Below are 19933 nucleotides of genomic sequence, written 5' to 3' on the forward strand. Positions count from 1 at the left end.
GTGTGGTACAGTGTGACAAACCGTGACTACATTTTGGTCAGAATGCCAAGCAGGCACTTCAGCAAGGACACCGTCTGTCAGCAGCATTTACAATAGCTCACCATTTTGAGAAATGTATTCTCTTAATTCTTTTTCAATGATAAAACAATCTTAAAGCTAAATATAACAGAAGGCACAGCTATTATTTTCAGAGCCTAATGTCCCAACATGTGTGAAAGAACTAAGCAATGTCTTCGACAACTGGAAGTTATGTAGAAAAAACATTTAATCACTTAGTTTAATGATGGTATGAAATTAATAATGGGATATTTTTCGCCCAAATGTACATATTCGGCTGTAATACCTCATTAGACAATGGTGAGTCTTTACTCAAAACTCATTTCAAAGCTTGTCAACAACACAAACCAACCATATTGTTTTGGTTTGTGGGGCTCCGCCTTTTATTAGTGATAACTTGATAAGGCCTTTATCTGTATAACCACATTATTGTAATCAGAATAAAATAATATATAAATAGTAGTACCTCCACTTATGAGTATTTTGACATTAAAAAAAAAAACTTTCAAAAAGGAGAAGACTTAAAGGAGTGCCTTGAGGAACCCCTCGGGTATGTAATCACAAGTTTGGACCCCAGTGTTCTGTGTTTGCTGGCAATGTTAAAGGCCTACTGAAACCCACTACTACCGACCACGCAGTCTGATAGTTTATATATCAATGATGAAATCTTAACAATGCAACACATGCCAATACGGCCGGGTTAACTTATGAAGTGCAATTTTAAATTTCCCGCCACACTTCCGGTTGAAAACGTCTATATATGATGGCGTATGCGCGTGACGTCAATGGTTGATACGGAAGTATTCGGACCCATTGAATCCAATACAAAAAGCTCTGTTTTCATCCCAAAATTCAACAGTATTCTGGACATCTGTGTTGGTGAATCTTTTGCAATTTGTTTAATGAACAATGAAGACTGCAAAGAAGAAAGTTGTAGGTGGGATCGGTGTATTAGCGGCGGACTACAGCAACACAACCAGGAGGACTTTGAGATGGATAGCAGACGCGCTACCGTGAGTACAGCTTTGGCTTCCAAACATTTGATCGCTTGCCCGTAAGTGCGTGTCACTATGTGCATGTCACGTACGTAACTTTGGGGAAATATATGTTTCTTGCTGACTCTGATGGCGGCCGGGGTGTCGTCGAAAGCTACAACGCCCGCCGCTGTCCCATAGCTAAGTTAGCTTCAATGGCGTCGTTAGCAATAGCATTGTTAAGCTTCGCCAAGCTGGAAATTATTAACCGTGTAGTTACATGTCCATGGTTTAATAGTATTGTTGATCTTCTGTCTATCCTTCCAGTCAGGGGTTTATTTATTTGGTTTCTATCTGCATTTGAGCCCGATGCTATCACGTTAGCGCAGTAGCTAAAGAACTTTGCAGATGTACTGTCGTGGAGATAAAAGTCACTGTGAATGTCCATTTTGCGTTCTCGACTCTCATTTTCAAGAGGATATAGTACCCGATGTGGTTTAAAATACAAATCCGTGATCCACAATAGAAAAAGGAGAAAGTGTGGAATCCAATGAACCCTTGTACCTAAGTTACGGGCAGAGCGAAAAAAGATACGTCCTGCACTGCACGCTAGTCCGTCACTCTCACTTTCCTCATCCACAAATCTTTCATCCTCGCTCAAATTAATGGGGTAATCATCGCTTTCTCTGTCCGAATCTCTCTCGCTGCATTGTAAACAATGGGAAAATGTTAGGAGTCCTTCCTCCTGTGACGTCACGCTACTTCCGGTATAGGCAAGGCTTTTTTTTTATCAGCGACCAAAAGTTGCGAACTTTATCGTCGTTGTTCTCTACTAAATCCTATCAGCAAAAATATGGCAATATCGCGAAATGATCAAGTATGACACATAGAATGGATCTGCTATCCCCGTTTAAATTTTAAAAATTCATTTCAGCAGGCCTTTAAAAGGTCAATGCAGGGATCTGCCAGTGTGTCTGAGTTTTTCCAAGTTCTTCTGTACAACAGGAGCACTCCAGTCTTTTTTAGAAATTTGCTGCAAAAGTGTTTATCTCCCAAGTTTTGAACAGAACCCGTTTGTCATTCCTCGGTTGAATAGCCCTGTTATAAGGTTTTACGCGCTCGCAATATCTTATCGCTAGAGACTGACATAACTTTGTTTTATAACCATGAGAACGAGGAAAGTGAGTGCTGTGGAAAAAGAGGCTGATGCGATTCATTGAATTAAAGAAAGAAATCATCATGTGTGGGCAAGTTTGGCGAGGCAGCTTGAGTCTAGCACCGCTAGTCCGCACCATACAGAAGCAGGAATCCTCTTTTGTGCCTTTCAAGGACAATAAACTAAGACCTAAACAGCTGACATTTATCCATGAGAATATAAAAAAGCTGCTGATGGTGTGTTTGACGGGAAACCAGCTGGAAGGAGATACCACAGAAGTCTTGCTCTCTAAGGTAAATGCTGTATGTTATTACGTTAGTTGGTAGTAGTATGTTCTATTGCAGTGGTTCTCAACCTTTTTTCAGTGATGTACCCCCTGTGAAAATGTTTTTAATTCAAGGACCCTCTAATCAGAGTAAAGCATTTTTGGTTGAAAAAAAGAGATAAAGAAGTAAAATACAGACTGTCATCAGTTTCTGATTTATTAAATTGTATAACAGTGCAAAATATTGCTCATTTGTAGTGGTCTTTCTTGAACTATTTGGGAAAAAAAAGATAGGTTTTTATTTATATTTATAAAGGATTTTTGAAATGTTGCTATATTTAGAATATTAAAAAAAAATCTCACGTACCTCTTGGCATACCTTTAAGTACCCCCATTTGAGAACCACTGTTCTAATGTATTGTTTTACTCAATATGTCTTTGTGGGGGCGGGTGCAGTCAGCGCTGCCTGTAGGAGGAAAAGTCACCACCGCTGTCCATGGTACTGATGACGAGCACCAGCGGGCAGGGCACGTGCTGACGGCGAGACACAGCTGGCAGGTGATTAGATTTCACAGGTGGTACGTGTTAATCTAATCATCTGTTGTCTTTAACAGTAAGGGGTCGGGGAGCAGAGCGAGAGAGAGGATTGGGAGTGACGGCAACATCACGACACGCGGAAAGACATTTTGAAAAATCTTGTGACAAACATTAACACTTACTGTTAAACCTGCACGCTTGGCTACAGTGGAGCTGCTAGGAAGCGACTTCCACAGTCTTATCTAAATGTTTGTTTTAGATAACAAATACATTATATTTATATAGAATAATATATAAATATTAATAATAAAACTCAAAATAAAGGTTCACAACAAAACAGAAAGACAACTGTAAGGAAAATACTAAAAAAAAACCGTCAAGAACCTAAACTGAGGCAGAATGGACACGACTGAAAGCACAAGTCAAATTCCTTGGGTGTTAAACATAGTTGGCAAAACTGAAAATTGCTATCTCATTATTTTTAAAACTGTGCACATAACAACGAGTTGTCACATCCCATATTTACATATCATTAGATGCTGCTGCTCTGGTTAGCAAGATCATTCAAATAGGCTCATGCTTCCGATTCGGGGAATTAATTGAGTTGAGAGTTGAGGTCAATATTTGAGGAATATATGAGGTGGCGGGCAACTTGTCCAGAGTGTACCCCGTCTTCTGCCCGAATGCAGCTGGGATAGGCTCCAGCCAACTCCGCGACCACGAGAGGTAGAAGCGGTATGAAATGGAGGGGTGGATGTTCAAATCTAGCATTTCTTAAATCTGGAAGAAAATACACCCTGAATAACCAGTTTGCATTTGGTTTACTGTCAGTGACATGCAGTCTGGAAAACCCCCAAAAATATAATAATATATATAAAATATTGCCAAAAGTATTTGGCCACCCATCCAAATGATGAGAATCAGGTGTCCTAATCACTTGGCCCGACCACAGGTGTATAAAATCAAGCACTTAGGCATGGAGACTGTTTCTACAAACATTTGTGAAAAAATTTCCTCGCTCTTAAATATTCCAAAGTCAACCGCCGGCTTTATTATAAGAAAATGGAAGATTTTGGGAACAACAGCAACTCAGCCACCAAGTGGTAGGCCACGTAAACTGACAGAGAGGGGTCAGCGGATGCTGAAGCGCATAGTGCAAAGACTTTCTGCGCAGTCAGTTGTTACAGAGCTCCAAACTTCATGTGACCTTCCAATTAGCCCACGTACAGTACGCAGAGAGCTTCATGGAATGGGTCTGGTGTGGATGAACTTGACTGGCCTGCACAGAGTCCTGACCTGAACCCGATAGAACACCTTTGGGATGAATTAGAACGGAGACTGAGAGCCAGGCCTTCTCGACCAACATCAGTGTGTGACCTCACCAATGCGCTTCTGGAAGAATTGTGGAAAATTCCTATAAACACACTACGCAACCTTGTGGACAGCCTTCCCAGAAGAGTTGAAGCTGTAATAGCTGCAAAAGGTGGACCGACATCATATTGAACCCTATGGGTTAGGAATGGGATGGCACTTCAAGTTCATATGTGAGTCAAGGCAGGTGGCCGAATACTTTTGGCAATATAGTGTATGTTTGCAAGACCATTTTCAGGAAGAACATTTCAAGAGAAGTATAGTACCGTGATACTAATGAATAATTTTCGGTACTTTACTGTCTCTGAAAAGTACTGGTCCCCGCGGCCCCGTCGTTGTCACGCCGTGTTATTGTTGGTTTTTACGAGCAGAGGAGCATGTTCGGCAGTGCACAATCACAGAGTACTTACAAGCAGACACAGTGTGTAGACAGAAAAGGGAGAACGGACGCATTTTGGCTTAAAAACTAACGATAAAGGTGAAGTTATAACACTGAAACGCCCTCAGGAAGAGGTGCTTTAAGACATGGCTAGCTAGCTAGCGGCTAAAGTCCATCCGCAGTCGGCAGTGTTTTAGCTACTTCTAAATCACTAATCCTCGCCTCTATGGCAACAAATAAAGTACGTTTCTTACAAGTATCATTATCACTGCAGGACGAGGAATAGCTAAACATGCTTCACTACACACCGTAGCTCACCGGCGTCAAAATGTAAACAAACGCCATTGGTGGATCTACACCTAACATCCACTGTAATGATACCAAGTACAGTAGCGTATCTAGTTGATAGTACTATGATTACGTAGATATTTTTTGGCATCACCACATCTTCTTTCGTTTAAAAAAATATATATTATGTTTATAAACTCAGGAAATACGTCCCTGGACACATGAGGACTTTGAATATGACCAATGTATGATCCTGTAACTACTTGGTATCGGATCGATACCCAAATTTGTGGTATCATCCAAAACTAATGTAAAGTATCAAACAACAGAAGAATAAGTGATTATTACATTTGAACAGAAGTGTAGATACAACATGTTAAAAGAGAAAGTAAGCCGATATTAACAGTAAATGAACAAGTAAATTCATTTTCTACCACTTGTTCTTAATAATGTTGACAAAATAATAGGTAGATAAATGACACAATATGTTACTGCATATGTCAGCAGACTAATTAGGAGCCTTTGTTTGTTTACTTACTAATAAAAGACAAGTTGTCTAGTATGTTCACTATTTTATTTAAGGAAAAACTTGCAATAATAAACATATGTTTAATGTACCCTAAGATTCTTTGTTCAAATAAAGCCAATAATGCAATTTTTTGTGGTCCCCTTTATTTAGAAAAGTACCGAAAAGTATCAAAATGATTTTGGTACCTGTACCAAAATATTGGTATCGGGACAACACTAATCCAAGGCTTTTCTTCGCATCCTTCTTCAACGTGTTAGTTTGTCATGGCTCCAAACATCGCAAAAACACTACTTGCATGTAGTGGCCACTTGTGTGGTTTCCCTTGAGTGGTCGCTATATGCAGGTTTGACCGTATGTGACATTATTCTTGCTGCAGGTGCAGCGGTCAGTACTCTGCCGCGCCAGAAGGGGACCTACATACAGTATATGAATATAAATCTGTATTTATGTCAGTTTTCTGGCTTACTTGCTTAAATAAGACAGTTTTAAATCTCCACGGCAGGAGTTGCGGGTGTAATAATGACATCTCTGTTCCCTGCAAATAATTAAAAGCAGCCATGTATAGTCCTGTGGCAGGCAGCTACTTTGCTGTTGGAAGTGTGCAAGGTAGCTGACAGAATGTTGACTTTTTTAATTAAAGTCTGGTCTTCAGGGGAGCTTGCAAGACTTAGCTCCACGATATGTTCCATGAGGGTTTACAGTGCGTCTCCTAGCAACGACTCGCTTTAAATGTCAGTCATCAGTCGCCATGGGAAACGCTCACCAAGGGTCTTTAGGAGAAAAGTCTTAAATGTGTGCTGTATTATATATCCTTATTTAGCAGATTTATTTGAATTGTCATCTATTAATATAGATATCAGTAAGGAGCCCTGGACTATTAACAGCATCTCCATCCATCTGGTTACTGTAAATCACTTATTTGAAAAGAAAATGAGTTTTTAAAGACATAGTGTCATAGATGTGTTAAAATACATATGCTGCACAAGAGAGTGGCCTTAGTAGCACAGTGTTTCTACAGCCAGCAGCTGGCCAGCACAATGTGGGGAACACGACTTAATTGCCATTGCTGCAGCTCATTACGTAGCCTAAAGGCCATGTTCTCTTGAACCTGAAATGAGCTGTAAAACGGGCTTCTTCTACAGGGCACAACATACTTCAACGTTCTCTATGTACGATGGTGTAGGTGATGTGCATAGTTGGAGCTCAAAACAATTAAAGGGGACCTATGATGATTTTAATCTGCATTGAAAACACTTCAATGTGGTCTACGTAACCTCTTGAGGCCCAAGCTGTTTGTTTACATGCTTTTTTTTTATTTCTCTTTGCTATTTGGGCTTATTGGACCCTAATTAGAATAAAAACTAAGAATCATCTTTTGATATGATGTACTTAGTCCATAAGTACACACACGTGTACTTCATGTTTAGTGACATGCTAATTCTTATTTTTACCCTTTTTTTTCCAAATTCCATTGTATGTTATACTCTTGTGACACCACCAGATGGCAGTATAAGTGTCCGCATAAGCGGCCATAATACCCCAATTCAGTAGTGTACACAATTTTGGAAATAAGAGCTTAAAAGGTGCTGTCCACGCATGTGGCCAACTAAGGTTTTAATACACACTGGATAGGCTTTGGTGTAAATTCTGCGTACATTTTGCTCCACGGTCACTTTTAGAAATTCCGGATTTTTTTGAGTCCGTCTGCAAGATGGTTCATCCTGAAGGCGTTCCCTGATTGCAAATGAAACCACGCCCCACTCTCTCCAAAAGTAATATAATCTACCTTTTGAAAATGTACAGTTTAAATATACCATCTTTTCTGGGCTACAGAGCGCAATATTTAAGCCGCACCCATCAAATTTTAGAAGAAAAAACTAATATTTACATAAATTAGCTTCACCGGACTATAAGCTGCAGATATATACTGGTACGAAAGATTTTGTAAATGTTTATTTACATACCCATCCTCTGTAACATGACAGTAAAACAGCTGTTCAAAGAAAACTAGCTAGCTCTACAGTCAGCTAAAACAGTGTTTTTCAACCTTTTTTTGAGCCAAGGCACATTTTTTGCGTTGAAAAAATCCGGAGGCACACCACTAGCAGAAATCATTAAAAAAACAAAACTCAGTTGACAGTAAAAAGTTGTTGTCGCAATTGTTGGATATGACTTTAAACCATAACCAACCATGCATCAATATAGCTCTTGTCTCAAAGTAGGTGTACTGTCACCACCTGTCACATCACGCCCTAACTTATTTTGACTTTTTTGCTGTTTTCCTGTGTGTAGTGTTTTAGTTCTCGTCTTGCGCTCCTATTTTGGTGGCATTTTTTCTTTTTTTGGTATTTTCCTGTAGCAGTTTCATGTCTTCCTTTGAGCGATATTCCCCGCATCTACTTTGTTTTAGCAATCAAGAATATTTCAGTTGTTTTTATCCTTCTTTGTGGGGACATTGTTGATTGTCATGTCATGTACGGATGTACATTGTCTTTGCTCCACAGTAAGTCTTTGCTGTCGTCCAGCATTCTGTTTTTGTTTACTTTGTAAGCCAGTTTAGTTTTAGTTTCGTTCTGCATAGCCTTCCCTAAGCTTCAATGCCTTTTCTTAGGGGCACTCACCTTTTGTTTATTTTTGGTTTAAGCATTAGACACCTTTTTACATGCACGCTGCCTCCCACTGTTTCCGACATCTACAAAGCAATTAGCTACCGGCTGCCACCTACTGATATGGAAGGGTATAACGTGGTAAGTCTGCCGATCTCCAGACAGTACAGAAACTCAACAACAACACATAATTTGCAGACTATAATTACAGGTTTGCAAAAAATATTTTTAACCAAAATAGGTGAAACTAGATAATCTCCCACAGCACACCAGACTGTATCTCACAGCACACTAGTGTGGTTGAAAAACACTGAGCTAAACAGTTTAAATCAGTCTTGGTAAATTAACTGAGGAATTTATTTTTAAAAAACTGATAGAATACAAAAAGTATGCCATTGTAAGTTAATTAAATGAACAGAGACACTTGTAAACGTGGTAGAACATTCACTAATGCTAACGACGCTAGCTTGGTTACATTACGATAGCCCGTACAAATATGCACGAAAACACTCCTACGTACATCCCACATGGGACGGTTTAGTGAATTGTTTTAGTTGTATTGTAAAACTTCCAAACGTTGCTTGAAGTGACGCATGAAGAATGCTTTCGAGCAGAAACACTATGGATAATTATACTTCCGGCACGAAACAGAAAGTACATTTTCAGTAAGAAAACTCGTTAAAAGATGGTGCCTTAGCACAAACAATAACACGCCCCCTGTCGGTGTAATATGAAAACTACCTGCTGAATGGAAAACATTATGGCTGTGAGCAAAGAAAAATCCATAAGCCCGAGGATTCAAAGCCTTGGAAAAAAGTATCAGCTTAAAGTCGGAAAATACGGTATATCTTGAAGTCGTCACCACAATTTATTTATTTCCAGACACAGTCGAAAATAAACTTTATAAACATTTTATAGATTCACCCGGTCACGACATTAGGTACCCATGCACACTCACCAATTGAGTCAGACTCTGAAAGCTGCTTTTAGCGGCACTTATGTTACTGCGTGTCAGTGGTATTATGCTCATGCCAAGATTAGATGAAAATAACACTTTATTCTAGGGTTGTACGGTATACCAGTATTAGTATAGTACCGCGATACTAATGAATCGTATTCGGTACTATACCGCCTCTAAAAAGTACAGTTTTTTTAAAGGGCATGACGGCGCGTCGTCGCCATGTCATGACATTTCTGGTTTTACGAGGAGAGGAGCATGTTCGGCAGTGCACAATCACAGAGTACATACAAGCAGACACAGTGTGTAGACAGAAAAGGGAGAACGGACGCATTTTGGCTTAAAAACTAAAGGTGAAGTTATAACACTGAAACGCCCTCAGGAAGAGGTGCTTTAAAACTTGGCTAGCTAGTTAGCGGTTAAAGTCCAGCCGCAGTCTGCAGAGTTTTAGCTACTTCTAAATCACTAATCCTTGTCTCCATGGCGACATAAGGTACGTTTCTTACATGTATCATTATCACTGCAGGACGAGGAATAGCTAAACTCGCTTCACTACACACCGTAGCTCACCGGCGTCAAAATGTAAACAAACGCCATTGGTAGATCTACACCACTGTAATGATACCAAGTACAAGAGCTAGTCGATACTACTATGATTAAATCGATATTTTTTGGCATCACAACATCTTCTTTTGTTTTTTTAAAATGTATATTATGTTTATAAACTCAGGAAATATGTCCCTGGACACATGAGGACTTTGACTATGACCAATGTATGATCCTGTAACGACTTGGTATCGGATCGATACCCAAATTTGTGGTATCATCCAAAACTAATGTAAAGTATCAAACAACAGAAGAATAAGTGATTATTTCATTTGAACAGAAGTGTAGATAGAACATGTTAAAAGAGAAAGTAAGCAGATACTAACAGTAAATGAACAACTTGTCCTTAATAATGTTGACAAAATAATAGGTAGATAAATGACACAATATGTTACTGCATATGTCAGCAGCTAAATTAGGAGCCTTTGTTTGTTTACTTACTATTAAAATAAAAGTTGTCTCGTATGTTCACTATTTTATTTAAGGACAAAAATTGCAATAATAAACATATGTTTAATGCACCCTAAGATTTATTGTTAAAATAAAGCCAATAATACCCTTTTTTGTGGTGCCCTTTATTTAGAAAAGCATCAAAAAGGATCAAAAAGGATCGAAATACATTTTGGTACCGGTACCAAAATATTGGTATTGGTACAATCCTACTTTATTCTATCTTTTTTTTGTGTTTCCTCAAAGCCTGAAGCAACTCTCTGTCTGAGAGCATTACTAAATGTCCAAATAAGAATGTCCACCTCGCTCTGACGTTGCAACATAAACAGACAAAACCCTGCCAACCGATGCATCCAAAACTGCGCGCAAGCTCACACCAAAATGCATGAACCTAGGGATGTCCGATAATGGCTTTTTTGCCGATATCCGATATTGTCCAACTCTTAATTACCGAAACCGATATCAACGGATACCGATATATACAGTCGTGGAATTAACTCATTATTATGCCTAATTTGGACAACCAGGTATGGTGAACATAAAGTCCTTTTTAAAAAAAAAATAAAAAAAAAATAAGATAAATACATTAAAAACATTTTCTTGAATAAAAAAGAAAGTAAAACAATATAAAAACAGTTACATAGAAACTGGTAATTAATGAAAATGAGTAAAATTAACTGTTAAAGGTTAGTACTATTAGTGGACCAGCAGCACGCACAATCATGTGTGCTTACGGACTGTATCCCTTGCAGACTGTATTGATATATATTAATAACAGAAAGAAACAACCCTTTTGTGTGAATGAGTGTAAATGGGGGAGGGAGGTTTTTTGGGTTGGTGCACTAATTGTAAGTGTATCTTGTGTTTTTTGTTGATTTAATTAAAAAAAAACAAAAAAAAAACTATACCGATAATAAAAAAAACGATACCGATGATTTCCGATATTACATTTTAAAGCATTTATCGGACATCTCACATGAACCCTATGATTTGATGCTTTGGCATTGATTAACACGATTATACAACATTGTAACAACATTTGTAAGTCAGAAAATACAAAATTCATCATAGGTCCCCTTTATGGCCCAAGCCAGTGACGTGCGGTGAGGTTCATGGCTGGTGAGGCACTGACTTCATCACAGTCAGATTTACAAACATGAACCCTAAAGAGTATCTTATTCACCGTTTGATTGGCAGCAGTTAACAGGTTATGTTTAAAAGCTCATACCAGCATTCTTTACACACACAAAAAAGCACATTTAATAAAAAAAACTTTATTATGGTCTTACCTTTACTTATAAATGAAGTCCATGCGCCGCTCCTTCTGAATAAAAGCATCAATAACTTGTTTACAGAAGTCTTCCTTATCTTTCTTCAGTTTTAAAAGTCTCTCTGTCTCGATGGAGATCTTCCTTTAGTTATTACCTCCAGCTTCGATTGAAAGTCCAGTTTAGAAAACTGTTTTATTTTAGATATGTAATCCTCCATGGTAAAAGTCCAGGCGAGGGGAAAAAATAAACGATCGCTGCCGCTGCACTTGACTTGCTAACTGTTGCTGCTTGTTGTCACTTATTCTGCAGCCGAGTAGTCTCAAGAATGATCCCTGGGATCACTAACGCCCTCTACCACCATGAGGCGGGAGAACTGCGAGCCTCACCCAGTGCGTCTTCGCAGCCGTTTTATGATTGCTCAGCACAAGAAATACGTTACACACACACAGTTGTTGACAAAATACACTGTACATTATATACCTCAGCTAACTAAACTATGGAAATATATAATATAATTCATATAGCAATACGGTCTCACTGCACAGCAGGCCAGCAGTTAGCCGAGTCATTGCGCAATCCATGGCGAGGCTCAACTGGCTGCTGACTCACCGCAAGTCTCTTTTCAGTATTTGAACGGCAAATGTGAAAATTCAGTGATTTTGAATAAAAATAATCTAAAACTGGTGAAGTTAAATAGAAAATAACTTTATAGTATAATCACCGGATACATATAACAATTTAATTCATTTTTTTTCTTTTTACGCCTCACCTGCCTCCCCTGACTGCATGTCACTGGCCCAAACATACCGTGTCGGGCGGAAAGTAGGCGGAATGTAATCTGCAGAAGGCGCAATAAGCTGAAATGTAACATTTGATATATTGACTAATTTTGTAGCGACCAAACACTGCTTGTCGTGTATTTTTCACATGTGACACCGATCTGCATGTTGCCACCAAAGTACATCATGACATTTCAATCAGGCCAGCGTACGAATCAAATGTTTTCCACGACTCACCTCTGAGACCATTCGACACAGTCGATGTGCCGAGTGGAACTGGCTGCAACATTTTGCCAGTTCTCCCCTTCCTCCTCTCTTGTGTGTGTGTGGGGGGGGGTGGGGGGAATGTCGTGTTTAACGGAAACTTCACAGAAAACTACCACGTTCACTACGGAAGCCGTGGTGACCTTCAGTGCGGAGTCCGCTCCGCCCATTGTACGTTGGAGTCTGTGAGCACCTGCAGGGTCATGTTGCGGAGCAGCCACTGCTGGGAGCGGCTCCCGTCGCAGTCCCTCAAGGTGGGGACCGTCCTGTCCTCCTCCGACGGCATGTCCAAACACTGGTTGCTGTTGACGTGCAGCAAGGTAAGTCTCTGGAGGAAGAGGGAAACAGCAGTCATCTATCGATCCATAGACGGTTTTTCTGTTTAGGGTTGTAGGAAACTGAATGTCATCCCATTGGGTTGAGTTGTTTTCTCGCCCTGATGTGGGACCTGAGCCGAGGAATGTCGTTGTGGCTTGTGCAGCCCTTTGAGACACTCGTGATTTAGGGCTATATAATTAAACTTTGAAACATTGAAGCCCATCCCAGCTGACTACACACTGGACACATGTCCAAATGTGCACACACATAAGTCCCTTTCACACATCTTGTATAAAGTTGTCATTTTCCCAACTTTTTACCTTGTCGTTTTTCTGTATGAACAGCATTGACTAGGGGTGTGGGAAATAATCGATTCGAATTTGAATCGCGATTCTCACGTTGTGCGATTCAGAATCGATTCTCATTTTTAAAAAATTGATTTTTATTTTTTTTAATTCTTATTAATTTTTTATTTTTTTTTAATTAATCAATCCAACAAAACAATACACACCAATACCATAACAATGCAATCCAATTCCAAAACCAAACCCGACCCAGCAACACTCAGGTCTGCAATAAACAGAGCAATTGAGAGGAGACACAAACACGACACAGAACAAACCAAAAGTAGTGAAACAAAAATGAATATTATCAACAACAGTATAAATATTAGTTACAATTTCAACATAGCAGTGATCCCTCATTGACATTATCATTAGACATTTATAAAAAAAAAGAAAAAAAGAACTATATTGTCACAGTGGCTTACACTTGCATCGCATCTCATAAGCTTGACAACACACTGTGTCCAATATTTTCACAAAGATAAAATAAGTCATATTTTTGGTTCATTTAATAGTTAAAACAAATGTACATTATTGCAATCAGTTGATAAAACATTGTCCTTTACAATTATAAAAGTATTTTACAAAAATCTACTACTCTGCTTGCATGTCAGCAGACTGGAGTAAATCCTGCTGAAATCCTATGTATTGAATGAATAGAGAATCCTTTTGAATCGGGAAAAAAATCGTTTTTCAATCGAGAATCGTGTTGAATTGAAAAAAAAATCTATTTTGAATCGAATCGTGACCCCAAGAATCGATATTGAATCGAATCGTGGGACACCCAAAGATTCACAGCCCTAGCATTGACACAATATGGGGGGAGAAGGGCATCCGTCCGTCCGTCCATTAATCCATTGATTTTTTCCAGATCAGTGCTTATAACGTCGAGCTTATTATGTCGAGCACTGTAACATGACTACTTGTGGAGGGATGAATAACATATCTACTAGAGATGTCCGATAATATCGGACTGCCGATATTATTGACCGATAAATGCTTATAAAATGTCGGTATCGGTTTCAAAAAGTAAAATGTATGACTTTTTAAAACGCCGCTGTGTACGCGGACGTAGGGAGAAGTACAGAGCGACCAATAAACCTTAAAGGCACTGCCTTTGTGTGCTGGCCCAATCACATAATACCTACGGCTTTTCACACACACAAGTGAATGCATGCATACTTGGTCAACAGCCATACTGGTCACACTGAGGGTGTGACCGTATAAACAACATTAACACTGTTAAAAATATGCGCCACACTGTGAACCCACACCAAACAAGAATGACAAACACATTTCGGGAGAACATCCGCACCGTAACACAACATAAACACAACAGAACAAATACCCAGAACCCCTTGCAGCACTAACTCTTCCGGGACGCTACAATATACACCCCCTACAAAAACCCCGCACCCCCCCAACCCCGCCCACCTCAACCTCCGCATGCTCTCTCAGGGAGAGCATGTCCCAAGTTCCAAGCTGCTGTTTTGAGGCATGTTAAAAAAAATAATGCACTTTGTGACTTCAATAATAAATATGGCAGTGCCATGTTGGCATTTTTTTCCATAACTTGAATTGATTTATTTTGTAAAACCTTGTTACATTGTTTAATGCATCCAGCGGGGAATCACAACAAAATTAGGCATAATAATGTGTTAATTCCACGACTGTATGTATCGGTATCGGTTGATATTGGAATCGGTAATTAAGAGTTGGACACTATCGGAATATCGGATATCGGCAAAAAAGCCATTATCGGACATCTCTAATCTAATCTACTAAAACAAATATTTGACGATCAATATTTGACCGATCGGTGTCAGCTCCACCGTGACTGAGAAATGTTGCTGAGATGAAGAAAAACACGGTCACGGTTTTATGTGACTATGAGCTTTAATTCGTGGGGACGGGTGTTGTTGATTCCCGTGTCTGAAAATCGTCGCGTGAGCTCTACGCAAGGTCGAAATGGTGCGTGGAAATACACGACCTTTTCCGCATGCAGTAGAATTGTTCTATAAATACCACTGTTTGTCGTGAGAGGTACGTATATACACTATATTGCCAAAAGTATTTGGCCACCCATCCAAATTATCACTGAGAGCCAGGCCTTCTCGACCAACACAGTGTGTGACCTCACCAGAATGGTGGAAAATTTCTATAAACACACTCCGCAACCTTGTGGACAGAATAACCAGAAGAGTTGAAGCTGTAGTAGCTGCAAAAGGTGGACCGACATCATATTGAATCCTATGGGTTAGGAATGGGATGGCACTTCAAGTTCATATGTGAGTTAAGACAGGTCACCAAATACTTTTTGCAATACAGTGTACATTTCAACCTTTTAGTGTAGGGAACGTAATGAAAGTCAGCTTTGCAAACCACTACACTATCACATAAATTACACATTTTATAGACTGTATATCTACATATTTAACACATTTGTTTCTTTTTCTTAGCCATTCCAAGCCAGTGGATGCCCAAGCTTGTTATCCTCAGTGGCTAGAGCAAATAAAAAAACTAAATAAAAAACAACAGGAAGCAAGATGTTCTCGTCAAAAATAAAGGCAAGGGTCCGGAAACTTACACAAAAACACAGCACGTCTGATAGCCCTCACAAAAATAAAGACCTTACTGGCAGAGGTGTTATTATTGTTACTTGTTTTATTTTTTTAATGAAGGCTGGGCAGTTCAGTTCAATTCCAATCCATACAGTTTTTCCATTGTTTCACTTTTTGACACCCTTTAATTGGGTAAGTCATGCACCTGAACTGTATCACTATAGCAGATGCATTATTTTAGGTTATAGTAAGACAACAATGGTGAGAAAAAAGCTATTTTGTGTTCCACTGAAACACATTGAAACATCAACATCTAAAGCACCCAAAATAAAAATAAAAAAAACCTAAGTATTACCTTGCGCATTTGCTTTGTGTTGTATTGATTTTTTTATTGATTACTTCTAATCCAAAAGCAACCCCCAAGGAGTACCTGTGAAGGGGAGTTAAAGAAAAAAAAAAGCAATGGTGACCATAGTGTCACGGTCCGAGCGCACCCTAGTGTGCAATTATTTGTGCGCTGCGCTTGGCGCACCTCCAAGAGGGCCCCAGGCCGGCTGCAGCAAGCAGCTGCATTCAATCATCAGCAATCAACACACCTGTCGCTGATGAGAGAATATGCCTTCTTAAGCCAGTGCGAACCTGCATCCTGGGCCAGAACGTAGCTACCTGTTCCTGTGCAGTAAGCATATATTCTACAAGCTATATGCATACTCTCTCTCTGTGTTTCTCCCCCTCCTTTTGGATTGGTCTCGTGTCCCCCTTGTCGTCTTCCAGCAGCCTACCTCCGTTCCCACGTTATGAGCTTTGTGTCTCGTCTCCCTGTGTTCCCCTCTGGTTCTCTGGCTGCCCCTTTTGGATCTCGACCTCCTGCCTGGACACGGACTTTGACGCCTCTCTATTTCCCCTGACTTTTTGCCTGCTCACGGACCTCCGAGCCAGCCTTGACCCTCTTTGGACTTCCGCCTCTCGCTCAACACTACTGGTAACGCTCAACATTTAATACCCACACATAGCCGCACACCATACACATATTTGGGTTAGTTCACACTTCATATTATTGTATATAAATAAATATAGAGTTAAACAACGTCCCTGTTGTCTGTGCAGTCTTCTTCCCCTGTACAAAACGTAACACAAAGAACTGAAAAACAACGTAATGCCAATTAAGAAAACAATAAAAACATCTCTCTGTCCAGGTTGCTCAGTACAACATGGCTACAACTACAATATTAAAATGAAAAAACTCCAACAAATTTGCAAATGTAGTTAAATGGTAAAACTAGGCTTTGTAATGTTTACAAGTGAGACGCATGAACTTCTCATGTGCAAATCGGCACACTTTAATATTTTTAGAGTTTTGAGTGGTTAACTTATTTTTACACTTGAACGATAATAGACTAAAAAAACATTGCCTGCACAGTTACTGAAGGTTGTTCGCTATGAAACAAATAAATTACATTTGAATTATTTCCTAGCGCTCTTTATGGTTCTACTGTAACTAATTGTTGATTAAGTTATTGTAAGTTAATTAAATGAAACAGTTATAATGGTATAACTACTAGTAGCATTGATGTCAGATGATGTATCTAGACAAATAACATCTGTGAGTGAAAGATATATGATTTCGGTCTGAAATTGAGAAAGAAAAAAAAGACAATAAATAAATTGTCAATAAAAAGAGAGCTCTGACTGCCAGTAGTTGGCAGACAGAGGGAAAAAACACTTAAAATCTTGGATGGACAAATGTAGTAGTCCTTTATACCAGACTGAAGGAGAATAATAAGCGAGGTTAAAACCATAAACATTATGAATACCTGTTTGTGTTTTATTATTTCTTTTGGACAAGCTGAGAAAGTGACATTGAGGAGCATCAAATTGAAAAGAAAAGGAGCATATGTACGTTACCCCTTTCTCCATGTATTACTTTTTACTTCCTGTGTTTACCGTATTTTCTGGACTACACCCACCACATTTTTTTTTTTTAATAAATGTTTTCGCTCAGGACTTTAAGCTGCAGTGATATATGTTGTAAAATAAGTTATTTACACAGAAATATTTTATAAATGTTTATTTACATACCTTAATTGTTTCCAAACGGTGTCTGTAACACGGCAGTAAAACGGCTGATTAAACAAAACAGACGTCATCGTCACGGACCCACAAGCCGCGGAAGCTAGCGCTCCAAGTAGCAAAACAAACTCGATAAATCCACAGTGACTTTTTGTTGAATTTACAGAGGAATTTTTGAAACTGGAACAATACGGACAGAAGGCCATTGTAAGTTAATAATAATAATAATAACACAAACAACTATTCAGATTCAAATTCAGAAGTACTTTATTAATCCCCGAGGGGAAATGAGATTTTCAGCACAATCCCAAGGATCGCTGACGGGTCTGCCAACTTCCGGCGCCCCTTAATTTTGGTTTAATTATAAATGTGTTAGCATATTACTAATGACAATAAAAGTACAATAGCACGCACACATGTGCATGAAAACACTCCTACATACATCCCACATGGGACGGCTCAGTAAGTAAAAACTGTGTGTCATAGTATAAAACTTACAAACGTTATAAATGCAGAATCTATACAAGTAGTAACGCTATGGACGATTAGAAGGCAGAACGGCACTTGTACTTCCGTTACAAAGCTTTAAACAGCAGGAAACACTTGAAGAAATTCACCCAGCTGCACCTGCAGTGAGCAAACACGTCCATTTAAGGGTATTTGCATGTGTTTTAGTTTTAGTTTAGTTATTTAAAATGATGAGAATCAGCACCGAGTCCATGGTTCTCGCCCGGAAAAGGGTGGAGTGTCATCTCCGGGTTGGGGAGGAGACCCTGCCCCAAGTGGAGGAGTTCAAGTACCTCGGAGTCTTGTTCACGAGTGAGGGAAGAGTGGATCGTGAGATCGACAGGCGGATCGGTGCGGCGTCTTCAGTAATGCGGACGCTGTATCGATCCGTTGTGGTGAAGAAGGAGCTGAGCCGGAAGGCAAAGCTCTCAATTTACCGGTCGATCTACGTTCTCGTCCTCACCTATGGTCATGAGCTTCAACATTCAACATCAACATTATGATAAGAAAAGTGAAGTTTGGGAACAACAGCAACTCAGTGCTTTGTGGACTTGGAGAAGGTATTTGACCGTGTCCCTCGGGATGTCCTGTGGGGAGTGCTCAGAGAGTATGGGGTATCGGACTGTCTGATTGTGGCGGTCCGCTCCCTGTATGATCAGTGAAAGAGCTTGGTCCGCATTGCCGGCAGTAAGTCGGACACGTTTCCAGTGAGGGTTGGACTCCGCCAAGGCTGCTCTTTGTCACCGATTCTGTTCATAACTTTTATGGACAGAATTTCTAGGGGCAGTCAAGGCGTTGAGGGGATCCGGTTTGGTGGCTGCGGGATTAGGTCTCTGCTTTTTGCAGATGATGTGGTCCTGATGGCTTCATCTGGCCAAGATCTTCAGCTCTCACTGGATCGGTTCGCAGATGAGTGTGAAGCGACTGGGATTAGAATCAGCACCTCCAAGTCCGAGTCCATGGTTCTCGCCCGGAAAAGAGTGGAGTGCCATCTCCGGGTTGGGGAGGAGACCCTGCCCCAAGTGGAGGAGTTCAAGTACCTCGGAGTCTTGTTCACGAGTGAGGGAAGAGTGGATTGTGAGATCGACAGGCGGATTGGTGCGGCGTCTTCAGTAATGCGGACGCTGTATCGATCCGTTGTGGTGAAGAAGGAGCTGAGCCGGAAGGCAAAGCTCTCAATTTACCTGTCGATCTACGTTCCCATCCTCACTTATGGTCATGAGTTTTGGGTTATGACTGAAAGGACAAGATCAATGGTAATTAAAGACATTAGTGTAATTAAAGACATTTATGCTGGTCTGGAGCTCCAAGATACAGAGACAAGATATGGCGTGTAGGTAATATGATAATGTATTAGCACAAAACAAAAACTACTGCAGTTAGGAGGGCACACAAAACAGAAGCAAGAGCAGCTAGGGAGTGCACAGAAAGCTAACACCTGTACGTAGCGTAGCCACAAAACAACGAAGCAAAGCAGAATTGCAAGCAGCGATCCAGAGGACAGGGCTAGTGTATAAAACATCTTGATTAGCAACCAGGAACGGGTGTGTCCTGATTGCCAATCAGAGTCCAGACTGGATAATTGGTGACACAAGGAGACAAACAGGAAGTGCAACTGAAAATAAGAGCGTTGAAAAGAAACT

At 39.9% G+C, this 19933-nt stretch overlaps 1 protein-coding gene across 8 annotated transcripts in view; it reads right to left on the reverse strand.

Annotated features, from left to right (window-relative positions):
• Positions 1–5479: 5479 nt before the first annotated feature.
• The window catches only part of galnt13 (UDP-N-acetyl-alpha-D-galactosamine:polypeptide N-acetylgalactosaminyltransferase 13), a 128202-nt gene continuing 113748 nt past the window's right edge, over positions 5480–19933 (reverse strand). For 3 of the 8 annotated variants that reach the window (XM_062069987.1, XM_062069989.1, XM_062069990.1), the window contains exon 13: positions 18078–19526. Coding sequence is in view for 3 of the 8 variants with exons in the window: in XM_062069989.1 (XP_061925973.1) it covers positions 19521–19526 (6 nt within the window). In the remaining 5 variants the exon portion in view is untranslated. Of the gene's footprint in view, positions 12819–18077; positions 19527–19933 lie in introns of those variants that run through there. The other 5 variants (XM_062069988.1, XM_062069986.1, XM_062069984.1 and 2 more) reach the window with 4 other exon arrangements.

This window comes from Entelurus aequoreus, linkage group LG14 (genome assembly GCF_033978785.1).
Source record: "Entelurus aequoreus isolate RoL-2023_Sb linkage group LG14, RoL_Eaeq_v1.1, whole genome shotgun sequence".
NCBI classification, from domain to species: domain Eukaryota; kingdom Metazoa; phylum Chordata; class Actinopteri; order Syngnathiformes; family Syngnathidae; genus Entelurus; species Entelurus aequoreus.